Source organism: Podarcis liolepis, assembly GCF_965112155.1.
Source record: "Podarcis liolepis genome assembly, chromosome: 8".
NCBI classification, from domain to species: domain Eukaryota; kingdom Metazoa; phylum Chordata; class Lepidosauria; order Squamata; family Lacertidae; genus Podarcis; species Podarcis liolepis.
Window position 1 is genome coordinate 44,195,025 of NC_139560.1, and position 25,193 is coordinate 44,220,217.

The 25,193-nt window shown below is 39.9% G+C and overlaps 1 protein-coding gene across 10 annotated transcripts in view; it reads left to right on the forward strand.

Annotated features, from left to right (window-relative positions):
- Positions 1–25,193, forward strand: part of KCTD1 (potassium channel tetramerization domain containing 1) — a 76,499-nt gene that overhangs the window by 44,834 nt on the left and 6,472 nt on the right. For 5 of the 10 annotated variants that reach the window (XR_014529282.1, XM_083517758.1, XM_083517752.1 and 2 more), the window contains exons 2-4: positions 4,917–5,095; positions 16,904–17,048; positions 22,896–23,201. Coding sequence is in view for 9 of the 10 variants with exons in the window: in XM_083517758.1 (XP_083373884.1) it covers positions 4,917–5,095; positions 16,904–17,048; positions 22,896–23,201 (630 nt within the window). In the remaining variant the exon portion in view is untranslated. Of the gene's footprint in view, positions 1–2,674; positions 4,519–4,916; positions 5,096–16,903; positions 17,049–22,895; positions 23,202–25,193 lie in introns of those variants that run through there. The other 5 variants (XM_083517755.1, XM_083517754.1, XM_083517756.1 and 2 more) reach the window with 3 other exon arrangements.

The window sequence follows — 25,193 nt, forward strand, 5'->3', positions numbered from 1 at the left end:
TATTAGAGAACACAAAAGTTAGAGTGCCAGCTGTGTTGTCATACTACATGCAGTAAGTTATGGTTGTTATCCTAATGTTGCATGAGTTTGTGTACAGAGGTGTGCTACTTTGTATATTATGCCTTTAAAAAGTGTGAGTAAGTAAAAGTTCAAAAGCATTATAAGAGCCCTGCTGAATCAGACCCAAGGCCCATGTATCTCACAGGAGTTAGCCAGATGCCTATGGAAGTCTACAAGCAGGATATGAATGTAAAAATACTGTAGGTGTATCAGGTTGCAGCAGTTTTGTACCAGAGACTCCATAATGATTATGGGCAGGACTGGGAGAAGTATCATATGCAGTTAGTTCTTAAATATTTTGTTGACATCTCAGGGAACATGTTGAAGATATATTTATTTAATTATATGTATAGATATTTTTTTTCTAAGTTATAGGAATGGCATACAATATCCTGTTGCAGGATATTTAGGTTTCAGTGTGCATACATAATTGAAAGTATTGTACGTATAGTGATTCTTAAGAAGAGCTTTTTCATGTGCATTTTGTTCTAGTAGGAACAGCTGTGGTGCAGTTTGGTTAGGAACAGTCATGTTGCTAATTTGTATAAATAAGTGTTAGTGCAAATGTATAAATCAAGTTGATTTGAAGCCGATCACATGGCTTTGGAATTGCTTCTGTTGTGTTTTTTAAAAAAATAGCTTTTCACACACAGGGATAGGGAGAGAATTTGTCTAGGACCATTGCAACGTTTTTCTGCATTCCTACAGATGTATTCAGTTCATATTTTGACATCATATTTGCAGTGATTTGGAGTTCTTCATTCCTGAAAATGAGTTATTTCATAAGTTTGTGTTTGCAGTAGCAGTGGAGAGAACTATTTCATACATGGTACACAGGAAACAATTGAAGAAATGGTTACAGCAATTGACTCAGATTCTAGCATCATGCGAACCTACAGAAAGTGAAGGAGTTACTTTCCATTAAGTTTTAATTCATTTTTATTCTGTAGCGTTCATAAGAATCCTGCTGTTTCTAGCTTCCAAAATATAAATGATGATGGTCCTTGACTATCAGGCTCCTCCCATGTTTTCCCTCTCTCTCTCTCTCTCACACACACCTGTGATATGGGGATAATAATATTGAAGTATCACAGGAATGTTGTAAGAATTAATTTGAAACTTAAAAGGAAAGCAAAACACCACAATACAAAATAGTAGTATATGAGTGTTGGTAACATTTGAGCATTAAGGGTTTTAAGAAACTAGCATCAGTAGAAAAGGAAAATTTGAGGTCACAAACACACATTTGTATGAGAAAAGACTTTTGTTGGTAGATATTTGGCTCTGTTGGTACTGAAATAAACTGAAAAATAGTGGCTCAAAACCTTTCTGCTAAATACTGTATTGAATTGATTTCTCTTAGAAGATTCAGGGAGATGATGAAATTCATCAGAAACTGCATGCATTACATAATACCTGCATGAGAGCACTGGATCTGGTCAGGTATATTTGCATATTTATCTGAGGGTCAGTGCAGCATGGCATTTGAGGTATTTTAAGTTGTGAAAACACATTTATACATATTTGTGTGCGTGTCTATTTGATCAAGATCAAGATTGCATCACTTGTAGTGTTCTTAAGCTGGACAAATAATTGTAGTACCTACTTATGTGCACATATACGGTATTTTAGAAACATTGCAAGAAAGAGAAATAGGTTCAGCTAGGACAGTATTTTAAAGTGTCACAAAAGTGCAGAATGAATGTTGCATCCACATTAAAAAAACACATACCAGAACTCCCAGGATGCATGTGCACACTGGGCCTCAATGAAAGCATTGCATAATTTTAAAGCATTCAGAATTTTGGGAATGATAATCAAGGTGAGGTGCTGTTTGTGAATTTCTGTAGTAGTGCCATTCCTAAAGTATGCATTTTCCTATTAACTGACACCATGTATAAAATTTCAGATGCATTATTTCATATTTCATTCCAGACTTATCCAGTCTCTGTTTTTGCAAAATGATATGTGTCTTGCATATTGCACTAGCATGATAAGGGCATTTGCATGTACTACTTTAATGGAAAAACCTTTCCAGACTTCATACAAAATGTTGCTTACCAGTAATGGCAAAATCATTGATGAGATTGTCATTCTGTTGAACACATGGCTCTCCCCTTCTCTTACAACTCCTGAAGTTGTATGAAATCAGGAGAGGCAGATACCTTAAATGGATGATTTGTCAGTACACCTCAGGAGAGTGTTGCTTTGGCTCTGTCTCTCTCTCTCCACCCCCCATTTGAAGGGTTTAGTGTTCTGCTTAGAAAGGTGGCTCATAGTACATGTTCAATGCAATTATTGGGATCTCTCACCTGTTCCTTTGCTATAAGCCAGAGACAGGGAACCTGTGGCTCTCTGGATGTTGTTAGGCTGCAGCTCCCATCTTCCCTAGTCAGCATGGTCAATGATGGCAGGAGTTTTAGTTCAACAGCATCTGAAGAGCCACAGGTCGTCGTCCCCCCTGCTGTGAAATAAGCCCAACAAATATCAGCCAGACATATTTGTCAGGGAAAGGAGTGCTTTCTAGTAAGGAGTTATAGTAAACTTGAATGTTGTGAGCTATGTTTTAAAGTTGTGTTGTTTATTAAAGGTAGAGAGTCCAGTTTCATGTCCTATAGTGAACAATCGGGTTAGATTTTATAATATAGGATATACTGTACTTTCCCACTTGTGTCTGACCTTTAAAGAGAGTCATTTTTCAGAACTAACACCTGCTGTTAAAGTTCTAGTAAGGAACCTGAGGGAGATGATACATTAGAACATGCCAGATTTCCTTTATGAAAATATTTTCTTTAAAGTCTTTTTGACTCTATTGTATTCCAAATTATAATAGATATGGGGGGAAATCATAAAGAAAATCATACAGAGCTGTATTCAACTCAGAGTAAACCCATTAAAAATTATGGAACTGATTAGTTGTGCCTATTAGTTTCAATGGGTCTACTCTGAGTAGGACTAGCATTGGATACAACCCACAGTATGTTTCATATACTCCACAAAGCTATTATTTGTTATATTCCCAAACTCTTCATTTTATCTGTAGCCATCTCCTAAACATTTTATTTTCTTCTCTCTTTCCTAGCATTATGTTAAAAGAATGTACAGTCGTCCCACTCAAGGTGGTTGTGGGATGCGTAGACCTGTTTTTGTTGTTCTCCAAGTAGGGCTTCCAGCCTTTCCAAATCCTAAGAACATAGCATTCTTCAAATAACAATGATAGAAGTCACATCTTAACTCCCTTTCTTTGCTTACATTATTGCTCTGTTTGCTGTCCTTTGGACCTTATTGTCTGGGCCCAACATCCAAGAAGCTTGAATGCATTCTTCAAACTCTGACCCTTAAACCTAGTTTCAATTTAAAAATCTCTCATGTTGTTCTTTTTAAGTTTGAGCTACTGTTTTGAAGGAATGTAGTAGATTTAAATATTTTTTTCACTTAAGTGTTATCTTATGTCAGGCATAAGTTAGTATGCTCAGTTACATTGTCCAGTACAGTATATGCAGTTGCCTCTTTTTGCTGTGAATGATCCAAATGGTTCAGGCAGACTTAAGCAGACATCACAAATATTGAATAATGTCCAGCCGTTTTAGTGAAAGAATATTTTAAATGGTCAGGTATAGATTCATCTTTTAAAATGATGTGGTAATACAATGTTTGGGCCTCTAACAAATGGAAATGGTTTAATATTATATTTGTTCTCCGCTGTGTAGAACTATAAATACTCTGGAGAAGCTCATTCTAATTTTATCAGCCTCTTAGCCCCTTTATATGCAAAATGATTTACAGTGCTTATCCCAATGGCCCAATAATCCTAATAACTCTGTGGGGTTGTTCTCATTTTATGATGGGTAATTGGGATTAACAGTGCAACCCTATGCCTGTCTGATTAGTTGAGCCCTCACAGGTTATTGCTGATAATATGCGTACAACCCTAAACAAAAAATCTGGGGAGTATTCTGTATCCTCAGTTGGTATATCCCAGCTACATCCTTGAGTGAATATGGTAAGAGGAAGTGCCGTTGCCTTAGAAATGTGCCCAGGTTTTGTTTTGTTTACATTCCAGAATTTTGAAACTGGTCTGCCTTGCTGGCTTCAGCAAAATGCTTTGCTTCGCTCTGCCCCACCCTGACTCTTTGCACAGGGCTAGCGCTTGCAGTTTACTGACATTGCATTTCCAGTTTGACTGAGGCGTTTGTTTCATCTGCATCTGCTTGTGGTGCTCCTTTTTGGAGATTTCTTCAGGAAGCTGCTCTGGGGATAGCAGCCTCTTTGGGTGCAGAGGGGCATCTGTCACAACTTGTATAATATTTACATGGAAAATGTCTTTCTCAAAGGCTCTCGGTGCCCCGTGTTTTACAGTACATGAACAGTTGGCTAGTCCAGGTGTTTCCTCTTCTGTTTGCGTGATATGTGAATTGGAAATTCAAGAGAAGAGTTGGCAGAATGGAAGAGCTGAGGGTTTGTATTTACCTATTTTAACTGCATAGCGCATAGGTGGGTTTGGGACATAGCAAAATCCTGCTTCTCTCCTCTCCCTTTGTATTTTCTGATCTTTGTCATTATTAGTGACTTAATCTAGCTCTGAAGTATGAGCTAGTTTTCATTTTTAAACAGAAGTTTGAAAATACTGCTTTTCCATAGAGTGTGTTCAAAGAACAGTCTTTATATATTTCCCCCCCTAGCTTGCAATGTAACTAGATTCAAGTTTAACTGACTTCCTGAGCTTTATTTAAAGATGGAGACTGAGGTTTGGTGCTGGTGATGTTTTCTTCAGTCTTAAATGTGAACTTAGCTGTGTTGTTGGCTTTTCTAAAATAGAAACTCAAAATCCTAATGGTGTTTGTGTCTTTTCACAGGACAGTCGGCCCAATATGTCAAGACCTCTGATCACTAGGTCCCCTGCATCTCCTTTGAACAATCAAGGAATCCCCACGCCAGCCCAGCTCACAAAATCCAATGCACCGGTACATATTGATGTGGGTGGGCACATGTATACCAGCAGCTTGGCCACACTTACTAAATATCCTGATTCAAGGTAATTCTAAGGACTATGTTGCATGTCTCTGGCAGCCTTGTTAATTTACTCACTTCTATCCTCTGACCTCTGTAACCTTCTTACTTGGTGCAAAACCACTTCACTTGAAGGTGAATCCATACACGTAAAGTCGTAGTTGGAAAGGATTTTGCTAGATGAAACACACCAGTGGATTTTGTTTCTCTACCCAGAACCCACGAGTAACTGACCCACATCACTCATAAACCAGATTTTTTTGCTGTTTTTCTTTGACACTTTCTGTTGAAATTTTGTCAGTCCTTCTACACAATATCACCTCAGAATAATGGGTTCCAACTTAGCATTTGAATCATCTGCTTTAGAAGGGGGTTGGCTTTCTTTTGGATCTGGAAGAGGGAGGAATTTTCTGCCATCAGAATCTCAGATAGAGGGTGTATCTGAACAATTAAAACATAAAATAATTACATTTTTAGACAAATATTTGCTACATAATAAACATGTACATAGTCCTGGACAAAAGCATTTACTGACATGCACCTGAACAAATGATGCATCTTTGCTAATTTTAATGTAATCTTCTTTCATTTTAAAGGAAACAAGTTACCTGGGTAACTGCAAATTTTATGTACTTACAGTACTCTGGTGAGTACTGTTGGTCTAGAGTAGGGCTTGAGTAATAGGTTTCTAAAACCTTCAGATTATTTTTTTTATAGACTCAATGACTGAAATCGCAAACAGCGATTTGAGTATGCCAATCAGATGATCATCACTGTCATCTTTGACAGCACTAGTAATTTAGTCTGTGGGAGTGAAGCCTAGTTTCAGACCTCCCACATGCTTCCTGCAAGTAGTGATTGGTGACTAGAATTATGTGCACAGTATCAATTGGCATTTCAGTTTCTGATTCAGCAGGGAATATGCATGTGGAAGTCACATTTTACTTTTGGGTCCTCCTTGCTTAATCAGGTCCAACTGTTTGTTAGGCGCCATGCATTCAGTGTAGTAGGCCCACCTCAGATTAAATAGGCACCCACCTTGCAAAATTCAGGTGCATGGCAAAGACTTTCTTGTTTTAGCAGGCATTTTAAGGCAGCATTTGAGTTAAAGTTAGATTTCATAATTATTTCTAAAGGTATGATTCTCTATGTGCGTTATTTTTACATGTTCCACTAAGATATGCTGATGATTAAATAGTATATACAGATGTACCTTGGAAGTTGAACGGAATCTGTTCCGGAAGTCCGTTTGACTTCCCAAATGTTCGACTTCCAAGGCATGGCTTCCAGTTGGCTGCAGGAAGCTTCTGCAGCCAATCAGAAGCTGTGTGAAGGCCTCACCAGACCTTCAGCTTCCAAAAGAACATTCGAAAACTGGAACAATCACTTCCAGTTTTTGATCGTTTGGGAGCCAAAATGTTTGGCAACTAAGCTATTTGAATTCCAAGGTAAGACTCTACATGTCTGAAATAAATAAATCTGTTTCCTGGGTAAGGAGAAATTGCATTTAGTTATAACAGAAAATAGTTATTATGTCATTACTTATATTGAGCAGGTATCTAGAGAGATTGATGCAACACTACCTGCTAGATTTAATATATTAGATCTTGGTGGTAGTGGTGGTGTCACTTCTGTTTGAACCACAACAAAAATCTACTGTGCCTGCTCACAAAGTCATTAAAATTCGCATAGTCAAATGAGGAATAGTCTCACTAATGAATGAATTCCACGCCCCACAAGTGTTTTTCAGTTCACAGGTGTCTTGGTCCATTATTGGTACAGAATAACTAATTGTAAACTAACTGCAACAGTGTGTTCCCTTGTGTCAGCTTTCTTTTTTTGTAGAAATTAAGAAAAATCTATGGAAGCCAGACCTGTAGTATTTGTGATTTCAGGAGAGATTGGGATCTTTCTAGAATATGAGGGGTTGCAGCATGCCAGTATTTATTTATTTTTACCAGTTTTAGTTTAGAGTACTAAATTATAGAATTTGTAGGAAGAGTGTGGTGGTAAATGAGGAACAAAAATATCATAAGTTCACAAGCAATCCAAAAAACCCCAGAACTCTGACATCATAGTGGAGCAGTAATAGTCTGGTCTTCAGCTGGTGGGTTGGGACCCACTAATCTGTGGTGGGCCCAGCAGCAACACTACCACCTTACAAATACATGATCAATATTTAAGAAAAGCTCTGTGTCCAAGCATGAAGAAACATAACAATTCATATAACTTACTTTTCTGAGAATTCATGAAGTTAGCGCCCCAGCTTCTGCTATGCTAGTCTTTCCTAAATTGCTATATGGTTTCAAAGCAGTTTAATATACTTCTTGTGTATAATTGCAGGACTAAACAGAGTCTGCTTGTAGCTTTACAGCCAACACCCATGGCCACCCACAGGGTATGTTTGAAGCTTCAGTATATAGCTGCCAAGTTCTCTGCTGTTTCTTGCTGGCTTTGTTCCACTTTTTTGCTGGCTTTGCATTTGGAAAGCTTTGCCCCTTTTGAGATTTGTTTCCCAATGCTTTGTTAAAAGACAGCCACGAGGTGAGGAAGAGCCTTTGGATCTGAAGGCATTATTTTCAAACTGATGCTTTGGCCAATAAAACCTTACCTGTTCTTATGGCATGCATTATGTGAAATCACACAAGGGAGAGAGGGCCACAAAATTTTACTTCCCCCTGTTAGTGACACTCAGCATGCCATCTGAAACCATGTTTTTGCAATCAGAATTTCTCTTCTCTCTCTTTTTAGATTCTCATGTCTGCTGCTCTGATTTGTTGTTGGCTGAGGGCAAAACCAGAAGTTAGCTTAATTGCTTAGCTGTCTGTGTTTTTTTTCTTTATTTAATTACAGTCATGGGGACAATTTTTCCATTGGGACCACAAAGTGCAGAGAGGAGTTGTTTAACTCTTCCTTTCTAGCTGTGTTCCAAATGAAAAGTACCCCTGTGCAGGTAGGAGACTTAGGGACAAAACACTTCCATTGTCATCACTGAAAACTTGTTTCTAAGCCTTATAACTGGTGTGTGTGTGTGTGTGTGTGTTGGAATCACAGCTGGGGAGAAAAGAGTTAAATCCTCTTCCCCATACACTGTTGTCCCCAGGAACATCACCAGTCCACACCTGTAATTAAGTCAAGGAAAAAAACAAAGATAAAGTTGCCTGTTGTGCACTTACTGTAATGCTTTGTTTGACTTGGTTTTTTTGTTGAGAGCATAAGCTGGTGGATACTTAAATCCCATTGCTTATTTTGAATTTAATTCTACTCCATATGCAGGGCTCATCAAAATTTACTTTCTACCAATTCCATTGCAAGCATCCTTTCCCTGTTTACAAAAATGAATAAACTGAGTATGTGCGAGGCTCATCCTAGTAGTGATACTGGCACTTTCCCTACCTCCAAGGTTCAGCATGATGTCTGAGGTGCTGTCTCACTTCTGCTCAACTTGGAGGATGTTCAGGATCAGTGACAAGCGCAACCTTTGTATGTCCTTGGTAGACAGCCAGGCTTGTGGCTCCTGCCCGCGCATGTGTTCTTGTCACAGTCTTGCTTTGTGACTTCCCATCTTACCTTTCTCAACAAGCCAGCATGTGATTTCGCTGTAGAGCAAGGACAGGCAGCAGGATCTGACCAGCAAGCTGGGTGCTTATCTCCCCTACCTTGCCCTCTTGTCAGGTGACCTGGTTTTGCCCATGCAGTTTGAAATCAAACCATCTGGGCAAAAGTACAGCGATCTGCAAGCCCGGACAATCAGCTGACATCATAGAATCATGGAATTGTAGAGTCGGAAGGGATCCCAGGAGTCATCTAGTCCAACCCCTTGCAGTGCAGGTGTAGGGCAGCTAGGCATGGCTTGGCCAAAGTAACCTGACAGGCCAAATGGGGAAGACCTGGAGAAAGTGAAAATGAAAGTTCACAGTGCAGTGAAATGTAAAGCTACAGCATCAATTAATCAGCCACAAGCTCTGCTGTCATGGTTGGGCAAAAAGATTCCTGCATTGCAAGGAGTTGGACTCGATCACCCCCATGGTCCTTTCCAACTCTGCAGTTTGATGATTAAATGATTTGAACACCTGTAACAGCTTTTCATTTCATTTCATGTAGTTCTGGTCATAGCTTGTTTCAGCACTTTTTCCTGCCATTTGCTCTTTGCTGATGACTTCTATACCTTCCTACCGCCAGCCCAGTTTTTGTTCCAACATTCAGCCTTCCATAGAAATATTTCGCAGTGAAGAGAGAATTAAAGAAAGAAAACATTTACACTATAAAGTTTCCTCACACCTCCTCCTAGCTCAGAGGACCCTCACAGCCCCCAAAACCTCTGGCATTTTAATGAGGGTGTCCTGATTAGTCTCTTATTCCAGAAGTAGGAAGTTCAGAACAGGCTTTGTTTGCATGCTTATACAACACATCTAAATATCTATTGTAATCCTATAAACCCCATTCTACAATCCAGGGAGTTAGCGCCACTCCTAGTAATAAAATAAAGTAAGTTCTGGGTTTCAGGCCCCCTTTTTGTTATTGTATTAGCCACCCTTGAGTTCTGCTTTCTCTTTGAAGTTTCATTTTCCTGTACAGATATGTTAGTAGCTGTGCCGCCTCTGAGCCAAGCTAGTCTTCCCCAGGTGCATTCTCCCTCTTTATGTGCTACCAAAGAAGAGGAGAGCCTGTGTACCATTTTGCTACCAATTCCCAGTACAGTACTGACCTTGAGCAGCCTATGTTTACTCCCAGACAAATCAAGAACAATGCAGCGTTCAATACTGTCAGCCTCTGTCACCTTAACATGCATGGGTTTATTTTCAAACACTAAGATATAAATGCTATGAAGCCTATATTAATACAGTGGTGCCTCACAAGACGAAATTAATTCGTTCCGCAAGTCTCTTCGTCTTGCGGTTTTTTCGTCTTGCGATGCACGGTTTCCCATAGGAATGCATTGAAAATCAATTAATGCGTTCCTAGGGAAACCGCCTTCAGACCAGGTCCGGGGACAGTCTGTCCCCGGACCTCTTCTGAAGGCTGGGGGGGGGGACAAGGGCTTTTCTTCCCACCCCCAGCATTTTAAAAAACCCCGGGACAGCGGAGGACTTCTCCGCTGTCCGGGGCGATTTAAAAGCCCCTGGGAAGGCAGGCAGGGGGGACAAAGACTTTTGCCCCCCGCCAGCCTTCAGAAGAGGCCCTGGACCTCTTCTGAAGGCGGGTGGGGGGGCGAAAGTCTTTGCTCCCCCCCGCCTGCCTTCAAAAGCCCTCCGGGACAGGCAGGCAGGGGGGAGCAAAGACTTTCGCCCCCCGCCTGCCTTCAGAAGGTGTTCCCTCCCCCCCCCCGCCCGGCTTCGGAGCACCGGGAGAAGCGATCTCCCCGCAGCCCCTTGCTTCAAAAAAGGTCCGGGGGCAGCAGGGAAGAAGCGCTGCGCTTCCCGCTGCCCCTGGACCTCTTTTGAAGCAAGGGGCTGCGGTTAGATCGCTTCTCCCCGCAGCCCCTTGCTTCAAAAGAGGTCCGGGGGCAGCGGGAAGCGCTTCCCGCTGTCCCCGGACCTGGGGCTGCGGGGAGAAGATCGCTTCTCCCCGCCGCCCCTTGCTTCAAAAGAGAAGACCCGTTTTACGAAGCAAGCCCATAGGGAAATTCGTCTTGCGTTTTGCGAGTTTTTCGTCTCGCGAGGCGTTCGTCTTGCGGGGTACCACTGTACCTGAATACATTTATAATGTGTATTTTTCAGCTGAGTGAAGAGATTCATTCTATATTTTTATGCTAGCATTTGCATCTGTCATGTTCATCCCAAGTAGTTAACACATTATTGCTCTTGTAATGACCACATCAAATTTTATTTTCATCAAATTTTATTTTCTCTGTTTTCAACCCCAGAAATCTATAATTGTACAATAAATTGGAATGAAATGAATCCCTTGTGAGACATGAATTTAAATAAAGATTGTATAATTTCTTTTTTTAGGGAAATTAAGCTGCAGTGGACATTACCAGTAGGCGTACATAACCCACACATGTGAATGGGATAGGATGAGTTTTAGCTGTTCATGTAATTTATTAACCACTTTTCCATTAAAAATGCTCCAAAGCTACAACCCTAATTCCACTTACCTGGGAGCAAGCCCCATTGAATTCAGTATGGATTACTTCTGATTAAACATGGTTAGGATTGTGCTTTAAGATAATATGACATGTAAAAGTAACTGATTGACTGACTTAATTTTTATTCAAAGTATATATTTTGAACTTGGCAGTCAGGTTTTTAAAAAGTTTAAAAAAAGAAAGAAATTGAGAATAGAAATGTTCTTGCATTCTTTAGTTGTCTCAGGTAGGTAAAGGACAAGGCAGAACAGTCTGTGCAAAAATGTAGTAGTTGCATATGCTCCCTGCAGGTACAAGATTTCTGGATTTCTGTGCCCATGAGTTTTTTCAAGACCTGTTTGTGGCCAGTGTACTTACTAGTGTGGATGTGGTGGATCCTTGCCTTGCTGCACTTGGGATAAGTGAATCCCTGTCCCTGCCCTGCGGATCTGTGAAATGTTCTTGGCTTCATTTGACATATTTTTTGAGTTGTCAGTGCACTCGAACTCTTCTGTGTTCCTTCTGTTAAAATATCCCTGCAGTAATTTATATTGGGCAGAATATTCTGTCAGGAGAGCATAGATTCACTTGTGTCTTCCATATCCCCATAACACATATCCAGCTATAATTTCAAAGCAGAAGCTATAACATTTCATTGAAATGGGCTTTTACCCAGTACAGTGATTTTTCACTAGGGTTGTGTGTGTGTGTGTAGTTACCTGAATATAATTGTGAGGAGATTATGTAACATGGTCACAAGGTTCTGGTTTATACATAAACATAGAGATCTAGTTTGCATAGTAACTGCTTTCCCTTTTATCCTCATTAGTGATAGCAATTAATTTACAGTCTTGTGCAACTACATATTATGTCTCAGGTACTAAGACAGTAATTTATGGCTTTACTCCAGGAGCCAGAACCGCAAATTCTAAACAGTAGCAGCAAGCATTTCCAGGCCACAGCTCCTCTGCTGATAGTAGGTTCTAAACCTGTCTGGCCTTGTTTAAGATTCAACTGAATGAGGTCCAGAACATGCTGCTCAAGTAAGTTCATTAAAACCCTTCTTAGCTTCCCTTTTATCCATCTGAAAATTGATTTCTTTTTAAACGGTTTAAGAAGATGCCTCAGGGCTTCAGAGCCTATATTAAAAAAATGAAATCTCTTCCTGTCTTGGAGCAACACAAATAGTCAATACAAAATTGACAAATGATCCTTTAAGGATATCCATTGAATCCATTATCTCCAGGCCCCTGTGTGAGACACTTCATCACAAACATCATCATCTTGATGATACATTGCAGAAGAAACAAGGTGAAAATCAGATAACTCCCCACCCCCAGTATTTATAGGCAGACTGCCACAATCATTGAAGTAAACCGGTATCGGCCAGAATAGGTTGGGATTGCTTTCCTTTCTTGAAAGTTAACTCAGTTATGTTTAACATATTTCAAATGGAAAGAAACAAACTGTTTTATGTTGAAAGCATTTGTCGTAAGAGATAGATGACATGTTATACCATACAACAAATCCTTTCAATGAAAACCAATTTGTAAAAGGCTTGCAAACTTTTTAACAGGCTATTGTTGTAGGAAATGCCTCCATATCATCCTACCCAGTCACTCAGATCAGCTTAGTGACGCCCTCCTGGTTGTGCTGTCACCTGCAGAGGTCCATGTTGTGGCAACCAGAGGGAGCCTATTCAGTTGTGGCATCCCCTCTAGGGAATCATGTCCCATCTGAGTTGTGGGAGGTGTCCACATTGATGGGATTTTGACTCATTTCTTCTTTATCTAGCTTCCCAGTCCTTAATCTGTGTTAGGATTCTATTGTTGTTGTTGAATTATTATTATTATTATTATTATTATTATTATTATTATTATTACTACTACTACTACTACTAAAATTTCTATACTGCCCTTCATCCGAGGATCACAGGCCGTTTACAATATAAAAACAAAAAAAAATGCACACCATAGTGACAAACAAACAAATAACCCTAAAGGTAAAGGGACCCCTGGCCATTTGGTACAATCGCGTACGACTCTGGGGTTGTGGTGCTCATCTCACTTTACTGGCCAAGGAAGCCGGCGTACAGCTTCTGGGTTTTGTGGCCAGCATGACTAAGCCACTTCTGGTGAACCAGAGCAGCGCACGGAAACACCATTTACCTTCCTGCTGGAGCGGTACCTATTTGTCTACTTGCACTGCGTGCTTTCGAACTGCTAGGTTGGCAGGAGCAGGGACCGAGCAACGGGAGCTCACCCCATTGCGGAGATTCGAACCGCTGACCTTCTGATTGGCAAGCGCTAGGCTCTGTGGTTTAACCCACAGTGCCACCCGTGTCCCACAAAAAGCACTTAAAAGGCCACAGATTGTTTAATTAGCCAGATGCTTAGAAGAAGAGGAATGTTTTTGTTTGGCACCTAAAGATATGTAATAAAGGCACCAGGTGAGCCTCTGGGGAAAGCATTAAACAAGGGGAGCCACCCTCCAAAAAGGCCTATTATTGTATTGCGACTCTCCAGACCTCTTGTAGAGAAGGCATATAAAGAAGGGCCCCAGATGATTGCAGGGTCTAGTTTTATTCTAAGTGTTACATTGTGCTATACATCACTTTCTGTTTCTTAGTGGTATAAAAATATTTTTAAATGAATCATTTAATTTTATTTTTCAAACACATCTCCTTCTGGTGTTGTTTAACAGATAACATGGCTTCAGTGAGAGAGTAACTCATGTGCAATCTCAAGAGTTCATAGAAAACAGTTTGCAGAGAAGATGACTAGTTGTCAAAGCGAACAGGAACCCAGGGATAGGGTGGCATCAAGCCTTGGAATTCCTAAGAATCTAGAAAACAGGAAATGAAGGCAAACTCATCAGGACCCATGATATTAAGGGGTCTTGTTCCCATCTGAGTCAAATCCAATAGACTTAGTCTGCAGTTTTTATACATTATCAGGCCTGGCCAGGGTTCACACATCCTTGCCTTGGAGCGAGATTGGCTGGCACCAGCTGCTGAGCAACTTCATATCTGTTCTCCTCTTGAATAAGGGTTGGCTCTGTCTTCTGAGTTGACTAGCACAAACCTGTTTGGGAAAGAGAGGGAAGGAACTGGTCAAATTATGCAAGTGATTGCTTAACAGCAACCACAGATTGGATGGCTTTAAAAGTGGGTTAGACAACTTCATGGTTTAGAAGGCTATGTTCTACCTCCACTGTCAGAGGCAGTATGGTCCTGTATACCAATTGCTGGAAATCACAAGTGGGTTCAGTGCTTTTTTGCTCAAATCTTGCTTTCAGACTTCCAAAAGGTTGGCCACTGTGAGAACAGGATGCTGGACTAGACTGGTCATAGGCCTGGTCTGGCGGGGCTTTTCATATATTCTTATGTTCTTAACTGTTCAGTTAATTTCTTCGATTTTTCTCAAAGATTTTACTCTTAAGTCCCTTTTTACATTGTTCATATTATCAGTCATTTTCAGTACAATACGAATATCACTCAGGAGAAAAGATGTCAGTGTTGTTGTTTTTAGAAGGAAAACTACATGAATGTTGACAAACGTCTGGGGAACTAGTCAAACCCACTCCATTTTGAAACATTTCTCGACCCTTTATTTGTTCATTTTTTCTATTTATTTACTTTCTTCAAAGACAACTTTCCCAATATAAATCTTCGATTTTGTTAAATCTGTGAACAGTTCATTTGCCTCTCGGGTTGCATTTTGAGTTTGTACAGCTGCTTTCTGCCTTGGGCCACAGTGAGTCTGACAAAAATTATCAGTTTCATCGGGTTGCTACTTGGAAGTTCAGAAGCAAATATTAAACCAATTCAGACATGTGTGAGAGACTGACCTTCTGGATAGGAGGATGAGGTGCACTGGCGAGCACAGCGGTTGGGTGGTAGTGATAATGGAAGGAAGAAGCATCAACTTGCATTTTAAACTACCTTCTCCTGTAAGTGGCTTTATAGTGGAAATAGTGGACCTAGAAAGGAGAAGAAAACCTTGTGAGGTCTCTAAAGGTGACATAAAAGTAACAGGCATTTGTTCTAATGGAAAACATTGGTAAGAATAGTCTTGACATCCACATCCCATTTTATTGACATTCTTTAAAGCTTGGATCACTAGTGTCTGCTTGCTTTGATATATGACTAATAATAATGAGAACAACAAACCTGTTGCCTAATGGGGGCTGTCCAAAGTCATGACCCATATGATCCTGCTGAATGTTTTCTGCCTTCAAGACAAGAGAAGTCTTGTTCTAAGTGGTCAGTTTACTTTGTAAATGGGAAAAGAAATAAAGTCCTAAAATTAGGGCACTTTAATATGTAATCTGAATGGGCTGTTGCTGAAAGTCAGTGGAAGATCAGTGATTTCATAGAGTGAAAATAGATGGTTTAAAAATACAAATTACTAAATTGTATGCAGATTTAATAGGACTTGATTCTAGCTGAGTTGCATTTGTCTGTGCCATGTTTTCACGTAAAATTAGATAAATTGATTAATGTTCAGGGTAGATCAGCAACATAAAGAATACAGAATGTGATATAAATTGGAAACATGTATGGTGTTTCTCTGAACATCTGCAAGAGATACCACTAGGCTTAAAATCTTGTATGGTAGAACTGAGAGTGGTCCTCTGTCCAAAGCTTTTAATGTCTACTCTAGCAACCTTACTGGCTCCACCTTGATTGACATTCACTCACAGAAGGTCATTATGTATTTTATTTTGAAAATAAATCAAATGGGACACTAGAGGGGACAACCAATATCAAATTGCTGCTCATCCGGGAATCTGGATGGCTTAGGCTGCAATCCAAAACCCATTTGCCCCTCCTCCGAGCCCTGCCAGTCCTTGCTGACTTCCACCCATGGAACAAAGCCAACATCAATCTGCCAGCACAGAGATGCTGGCAATGCTTTGTACTGGCAGAGTGATTATTGCATCACTCCATGGGTGGAAATCAGCATGGAACTCCCTGTTCCACCTGCAAAATGGGTGGGTGGGCAGAAGGGTCAGTGGCAGAATCCCTGTTGGTAAGAGCTGATGGAAAACCTCAAAATGAGCTAACCCAGGATATGTTGGATTCAAAACCAGCCCCTTCGCCTCCACTTCACAGGAAGTGGAAATGATAGATGAAAAATGAAAGGCTAATGGAATCATAAGTAAAATGAAATGCTGAAATAGTTATCTTCTGATTTAGAATTGCAACCCTGATGTCTTTCACATGTGGGGGAAGAACACAAACACAAGAATGAAAACATGAAATATTCAGAATATTAGAATCAAAAGAGAGTGGTTACTAGAGTTCACATGCTTAGATTATTTTGGTTTAGAGCCAAATACCACAAAAAATCTTAGCCCTGAAGGTTAATGTTGCAATAAGTTTTAAATAGAAGAAAATTACGTGTATGGGTAAAAGTACTTCTAATGGGCATGCCTTCTTCATTCAGCATCACTTTCAAAGATGTTTTAAGAAACTATTGAAATGGAAATGCATTCCGTATTGCCCTAATTTCATTGTAAATATCTGAGGAGACAAGTCCTCTCATTAATATTAAGTTCAAAATTGATTCAAAAATTCACATTGATAACATATCACTGTGTCATGTTCATTGCCATAATATTGTTTTCACCATGAAATGTTGCTATCGCTGAGCTTGATTAATGCAAAAACGTGGATTCAAGAAATTCCAGTGACCAAGGTCAGTGACTCCTGGTGACTTAAAGATGCTGACTGCAAATTGACTTTTCTCTCATTTTCAGAATTGGGAGGCTTTTTGATGGCACAGAGCCAATTGTTTTGGACAGCCTGAAGCAGCACTACTTCATTGACAGAGATGGCCAAATGTTCAGATATATCCTGAATTTTCTACGAACATCAAAGCTCCTCATACCAGATGATTTCAAGGTGAAATTTTATGCATCGTCATCATCCTATTTGAAATGTTTAGAAAGGAGGTAGAGTAATCAGTACTGCCATGTGCCGGGAGCAAGGCTTGTGGGTTGCATTGATGGATGCTGGCAAATAATAGATCTCTTAAATGAATATTTGAAAATATGGAGCATACAGTTTAACAAGCGAATTATAAAACACATTTCATATCATGGGAGGAGTCTATGCATGTTAAGCATGCTTTCACCTGACATTTCCTGAACACATGAACAGGGAGGCAGTGCCAGTGAACAGAGGAAAGTGTGAGTTGAACCACCAAACACTCTTAAACTGTAGACATCCATACCATTGAATGTCCCCCCCCATGCAGTTCGGTTCCCATTTGTATCATAGAGGCTTAACCTATGATCATAAGCCACCATAAGGGTAAGACTGTCAGCTGTACTTTGATTGAAGACGCTATCTTTCCATTTTGAGTCCCTGAGAGGCACGTGGAAGGTAGGTCCATAAACAGCTACCAGTCTAATAGTTAAATGGAACCTCCAAATGGAGAACAATGTGCCCCTGAATACCAGCTGCCAGTGGGCAGCAGCAGGGAAGGGCCACTGCCTTTATGCCAGGGGTGGGACACATTCCCACCCAACCCACAGTTTCCCTTCCCCTGCTTCCCCCAGCAGCATGGCTGCTGTTGGGAACAAGATGGTCTGTTGTCTAATCCAACAGGACTCTTAACATTCATAGGAATGCAGTCAAAACCTTAGTCACTCAACCAGTTTATTGAGCATTCATCTTTATTCATTTGTAGAAGGTTTGCAAAGAGGTTAGATAATGGCTTCTGTTGATTGAGTATTCATTCTGATTTGTTCAGAGCTTGTGTATCGTGCTAAGTAATTGTTGTCCCTCACTTCCCTTACTTGTAAAAAGTTCAGATTGTTTTTTGGAAGCAGGTTGGTTGTGTAAGAGCACCAGATCCACTTTAACTGCACAACCTACACAGTTGAATCCTAATCACAGAATGCAGCAACAGCTTCAGAGCAGTCCCCACGCAGAATCTTGACTTGAACCAGATAATTGTAGGTTATTCATACAAATGATCTACTTGAATGAGCAATGTAACCTGTGATCAAGGAGCTCATGCTTTATTTATTTATTTTTATTTGCTGTATTTGTACTCAAGTTTCCTTCCAGGAGATCAAGGTGGTATGCATGTTCTCTTCTCTCTCTTCCCTGTTTATCCTCAAAATAATCCTGTGATGTAGGCTTGACTAAGGGAGAATAACTGGTCCAAGTCACCCAGTCAGCTTCACAACTAAGTGGAGCTTTGAACCTGGGTTTCCCCAGTCAGTCCCACTACTTTTCTATGGGACTTAGTTGAAGTTAAGTGTATTTAGGATCGCAGTTCTGAATAATGAAATTATCCAGTACAAGGATGCAGCCTGTTTAAACTAAGATAGATAGATAGATAGATAGATAGATAGATAGATGATAGATAGATAGATAGATAGATAGATAGATAGATAGATAGATAGATGACAGATAGATAGATAGATAGATAGATAGATAGATAGATAGATGATAGATAGATGACAGATAGATAGATAGATAGATGACAGATAGATAGATAGATAGATAGATAGATGACAGATAGATAGATGACAGATAGATAGATGACAGATAGATTGATAGATAGATAGATGACAGATAGATAGATAGATGATAGATAGATAGATAGATAGATAGATAGATGATAGATAGATAAATAGATAGATAGATAGATAGATAGATAGATGACAGATAGATAGATGACAGATAGATTGATAGATAGATAGATGACAGATAGATAGATAGATGATAGATAGATAGATAGATAGATAGATAGATAGATAGATAGATGATAGATAGATAGATAGATGATAGATAGATAGATAGATAGATAGATAGATAGATAGATGATAGTGAAAATGTGGGTCCTATCAGCAAAAATAATACACTTCCATATGCGTGCAGAAAAACTTTTTTTTAACACAAGTTTAAATGAGCAACTTTAGTTTAATTCATAAAACCTATTCTTACTTTAAACAGCTGGCTTTTAAAACTATACACCTCTGTGTGCCATCATAATTAATACTTTCTTGCCCTCCCTTTTTTAATCCACACCTTAATATGATATGCCCTAACATGGCATTTGTTTGCATTCAGATGGGTGGTTTTTCCCCCTCTCTCATTCAGATTTGATGGGGGAGGAACCGTGAAAAGAGGTGAAGAATTTCAAGATACTGTGTAATTGTTTTATCCCTCTTGCTTGAGGGGCTGTATTTTCACACACAAAAAAAAAGGTTTTGTGTGAGCACTCTTAAAAACCCAGCCTCAGGTTATTGGAAACATCTGGCCCCACTTATCTGCTCAGTAGGAAAATCAAAATGTGTTTGACTGATGAAATGAGCTCTAGCTCCAGCCACAGAGCTAAACTGCAGTCTTTACAAAACCCCGTAGTACCAACTTGCCCTTCGCAAGCATTCTTAGGGCACACCACTCTTTAAATGGCGCTGTCTAAAAATAGCCTTTAAGCGCATATGTCCACATGAGACTCAGCATCTGCCTCTGCACTGTCCCTAATGGTTTTCTTTCCTGAAGGTAGGTCAGTCATTTTTTAAAAAGGGGACGACGACGTTGCCCTTCTTGTTCACTGTTCATATTTGTTTTCAGTGTAGGTAAAATAGATTTAAAACCTAGCCTCTTCAAATTGTGATGATGTCACTGTCCATTCTGTTTTGATACATAATATAACCGAGTCCAGTTTTGAAGAGACATTCAAGGTCACCTAGTCCAAACTTGTGCCATGGGCAGGATTCTTTAGACAGAAGGTATCTCTGACACATTTTTTCCTCTTGGAAGAAGTCTAGAGAACAAGATCTTATCACTTTTTGTGAGCAGCATTTTCCACATACAAGCACTTCTTACTCTCTAAGCCTGAACCAGCTCTTGCTACAGCTGGAACCAGTTGCTTGCCAGCTAGTCTTCCTCTCTACGGGAGTATGTTCCTCTGCTATTTGAAAAATTCTTATATCCCACCCAGACCTTGATCTTCCCTTTCTCAGTTTAACTTACATAATTGTAATATGAATTTTCAATTCCTGTTTTTTTCCTTGCTGGTTTTGATTTCTCTCTAGCTTTTGCTGGAATTTTTAAACTGGACATTATGATCCTGGTGAGGCATGCTTTGTGGGTTTTATATGTCATGGGCCACTTCAGAACTTTGGGTGTATCTTAAATACTTTTGGGGTGGGGTCCAGACAGCTGCAGGACATACCTCTCTGATCCTCCATCTACCTTGCAGGTACTTGGTGGCCAGGCTAGCTAGTCATTTCCCTGACTTACAATGTTTTAGAAATGTGCTGGTTTGTTTTCTGGTTGGGACGGGGGGCGTGTTACTGTTTCATCTGGTATAGTAGACTTTTAGCTTCATTGTTTTGCATAAACACAACCAAACACACATTTACTGTTTGTTATCTTTTTTGTAAACAGCATAGTTTTTATGGCATATATTTATGTTTTCAAATGTAAGCTTCTTGGAGACTTTTTAGGTAACCAATAAATCCTAATAATAATTCTGGTATTAAGCGTTATATACAAACATGAAAACAGGACCAAACATCAAAACTAATGGAGAAGATATTTGGGGATGTGGCCTGGTATCTACACGTATCAGGTTTGCCATAATCTGTTTTATCCCAGAATGTACATTATTTCTGGCTATTGCATCTAGACTTGGGCGGGGGGGGGGTATTGTTTTTGTTTGTTATTATGCTTTTTTGTTTTTATATTATAAACCACCCTGTGATCTTTGGATGGAGGGTGGTAAAGAAATTTAAAGGGGACAAAAATGTTTCTAGAGTTGCCTAGCCTCATCCAGATGTGTGTATGACTCGGGATGCCTCATACCATTTACAATGAGGTCAAAATGCATTTTTTTCCTTTTTTAAAAAACAACACAAAAAGGTCATATTGCTGACCTTTACTGCTTAGTTCAGAGGTGAGCCAGATATTCAGCACTTGGAAATATCTCATATTTTGAAGAAAATATTGAATCTTATTAATATTATTTCTGTATTTGTACATACACAGTACTCTTGTCAAAGCACATATGAGCCAAAGTATAAACTTTAAAGCCACAAATATAGTTAATTCAAAACACACACACCAATGTAATTATTATATGTAGTACAATAAAATGTAGTAAAATACATCTTCCTAGCAGTGGGTTCAGAATAGAGACTAGTTTGACACCAACCATTTAAATATTAGTCTTTTGGTCTTTGGTTGCAGTAATATTCCCACTTACCTGGGAATAGGCCCCATTGAACTCGGTGGCACCTACTTCTGAGTAGACATGAATAGGATTGCATTATAAATAATGTAACTTTAAATGTTATATGGAGCCATGACTAAATGTTCACAAAACTAATAATTATGTTCCCTTTATCCATCAAGACAGTTGTCATATCAAAGGGAATGTAGTCCCCCCCCCTTTTTAACAAATTGATGTTATGTGTCCTAAATTACTGCATTTCCATTTTGATGCTTTCAAACACCAGTCTTTACAACCTTCCCTACTATATTAACTATATTTCTGTAACAAATATTGTATTCCTTCTTAGATGGTCTGGTCTAGAGGCCAGTCTGTGTTCAGCACCAGCTTTCTCTTCTTTGCATTTATTTTGTACTGTACTGTACTGTACTGTACTGGTAACTAGCATGACAATTGCCCTGCGTCTAGTCCCCATCCTCAGACTTAGTTGTATTCTGAGGTCACATGTGCTTTCCTCAAACTTGCTCAGCATCAATTGTCATTGGCAGGGGCAACAAAATGTGTAAGAATATAGGAGGCTGCCCTGTTATGAATCACGACAGGCTTGGTCTATCTAGTTCAGTACTGTCAGTACAGCCTTACTTAGAGATGCAAGGGACACAGGTGGCACTGTGGTCTAAACAACTGAGCCTCTTGGGCTTGCTGATCAGAAGGCTGGCTGTTCAAATCCCCGTGATGGGGTGAGCATCCGTTCCTCTGTCCCAGCTCCTGCCAACCTAGCAGTTCGAAAGCACACCAATGCAAGTAGATAAATAGGTACCGCTGCAGCGGGAAGGTAAACGGCGTTTCCATGCATTCTGGTTTCCGTCATGGTGTCCTTTTGCACCAGAAGCAGTTTAGTCATGCTGGCCACATGACCCAGAAGGCTGTCTGTGGACAAACGCCGGCTCCCTCAGCCTGAAAGCGAGATGAGCGTCTCAACCCCATAGTCGCCTTTGACTGGACTTAACCGTCCAGGGGTCCTTTACCTTTGCAGGGAATTGAGCCTGGGATCTTATGCAGGCAAACAATGTATGCTACAAATGAGCCATAGTCCTCCCACTCCCCAGCCCCAACCCCAACAAACAATATGATGACTGCCTGGACATGGGTAAGCTTACTACTCATAGGGGAGCAGAAAAAGATAATGCAAGGCAGAAGCATCCCTATTAATTGTTGTGCGTATTTCTTTCATATGACCTTCTTACTTGGAGAAGGTGAGAAGTTCCTATCCACGTGCTGAAGTGAATTCAATATTGAGTTTATTTTTCTTATATACTGTAGATGTAGTATGAGATCCCATGTTGCACTGGTAGGCATGTCAGCACTGCAGTCCCTCTGCCCCCCAACCTTCCTACAGGAGTTTTTGGGTGGCAAACAAGAAAGAGGCTGCAGTAGAAAGGAAATGATGAGGAAGTCTGTTCCACAAGCAAGTTGACAATGTTGGATTGCCATTCGTACCCTATAGCAGCATGTATGTTTCTCGTTAGCAATGAAAATTATGTGTCTTTCAGGATTACAGCTTGTTGTATGAAGAAGCAAAGTATTTTCAGCTTCAGCCCATGCTAGGGGAGATGGAAAGGTGGAAACAGGATCGGGAGACATGCCGGTTTTCAAAATCCTGCGAGTGTTTGGTTGTGCGAGTTGCTCCAGATCTTGGAGAGAGGATTACCTTGAGCGGCGACAAGTCTTTGATAGAAGAGGTTTTCCCAGAAATTGGTGATGTGATGTGCAATTCAGTCAATGCAGGTTGGAATCACGACTCAACACATGTCATCAGATTTCCTTTAAATGGCTATTGTCATCTCAATTCAGTTCAGGTATGTAGACAACAGTACATCAGTTTTAGGGCAAGCTGGTAAATATGTGAACCAAAGTGAGGTTTAAACAAACAAACAAACAAACACATTGAAAGTAAATCAATCCAAGCCCTTCCTTAGAGGATCAGTTGCATTCTTTTTCTTATTACTTATTAAATTCTTATTCTTTAGTAAATTTGTATACCGTCCTTCATTCGTAGATCTCAAGGCATTTCACAACATAAAAATACAATATAAAAACCACAAAATATGTAATAAAAATAAGAACAAAACCAAGCCAATGATTCCCCCTCCCACAACACATTTTATTTGATACACTGGGTCTAATGGCTTGTGCTGAACCTATTCAGTAGATAATGGAGCATGCAGATGCTTCTGAGAACAAGGCAGTTTCCATGTTCTCAGCAGCAGCTGCATATGACATGATGAGAAGAGCCACGTACTGTCACTTAAATGAATTGGGTTAGTGAAAAAATATGTTGCAGAACTCATCCTGAAAGGTATTGTTGAATATCTATGGGGAAGATACATAGGAGGCTAACCATTTATGGAGCAACCTGTGGTGGCTTATGAGATTTCTCTCCATTCCGTGGTATCATGTTTTAGGAGTTATTTTCAACAATCGTTGCGGGTTCAGGAACATTTTATTTAGCTGCCAGAATTTAAAAACATCTGAATATTCTACATGATTGACACAAGACCTGTCTTTAGTAGATCAATCAACTAGTACATCTACCCCTTTATCCTACACTGCTTTACCCTAACTTTCTTAGTGCGGGGAAACAGTTGAAGTTTGAATATTATGCCTTATCAGTCTACATACACACACAGAGAGAGAGAGAGAGAGAGAGAGAATAATACAGTGAAAAATTCCTGAAGAATAAGGTCTGGTCATATCTGATTAATGCTCAACACCTGTATTCCAATCAGTCTTTGAAAAGCCTTGCCTTGAACATTTGGTTTGTTCTGTTTTAATCAATGTCTTTTAATTTACATTGAACATTCAAGATTAAAACAAATCCCTACAGCTACAGTTTAAAGATACCAGCTGCATCCTGCCCCAGATCATTTTAACTTTGGCTTCTAAACACTGGGCCAAATAAAGAAGTTCAGAGATCACAGAAGTCCTAGAGGATCGGAGATTATGAGCACGTTTATATCCTAACTTCCATCATGAAGTGTTCCTAAATGGTCTCCCTTCCTATATGGTATCCCATCCATACTCAAACCACCTTAGCTTCAGCAATATGGGTCCACCGTGTACCCTCAGAACATGCTCCTGGAGTTCCAAAAGCATGGAGCATTTATCAGGAAAACCTTTGTGTGCCCGTGTCATAGGCATTTAGAACAATCAAGAGGATGCTTACATTAATCTTAGTGAGCACAATAGGTGAGGGGATTTATTTATTTATTTAGTTTTCCAGAGAGAGTTTGAAAGGGAGCCTAGGTGTTAATGGAGTTGTACTCCTACACCACAATCATCTGCATGTCTACTCAGGAGTAAGCCCCATTGAGTTAAAGGCACTTACTCATCAGGTGAGCAGTAAGTCAGATCAAAGGCAACAGCCTTGGAAGCGGACTTTTCATGTACCTCCTTCCAATTTAGATATTTCCACACAGATGTTGGGTGTGTCTCATCTCTCTGTACATGTTAATGGACTTAGCATAGGGCCCTACAGATATCCTTTAAATTGTGCATTCATGAAAAGTTATTCTCACAATAGTAATGTAGGGATTATAGGCAACTTCACTTTCGATTCCATTTGCTTCTGCAAAGGTTTTGAGGCAAACATACTACTTAGTTCCAGCAGTTGCATAGCCCATACTTTGCCACTGAAATCCTGTAACTTTCCATACCACAAAAGTTTGCAAGGGGAAGGGCGTTGTCCTGCTTTTGTTGTGCCATAGCAGAAGTGTCTTTCCAGGTGGCAAAAATGTAGCATGTGTGGGTGTTCCAGTATAAATCCACCACTAATGCACTATTATTGCATC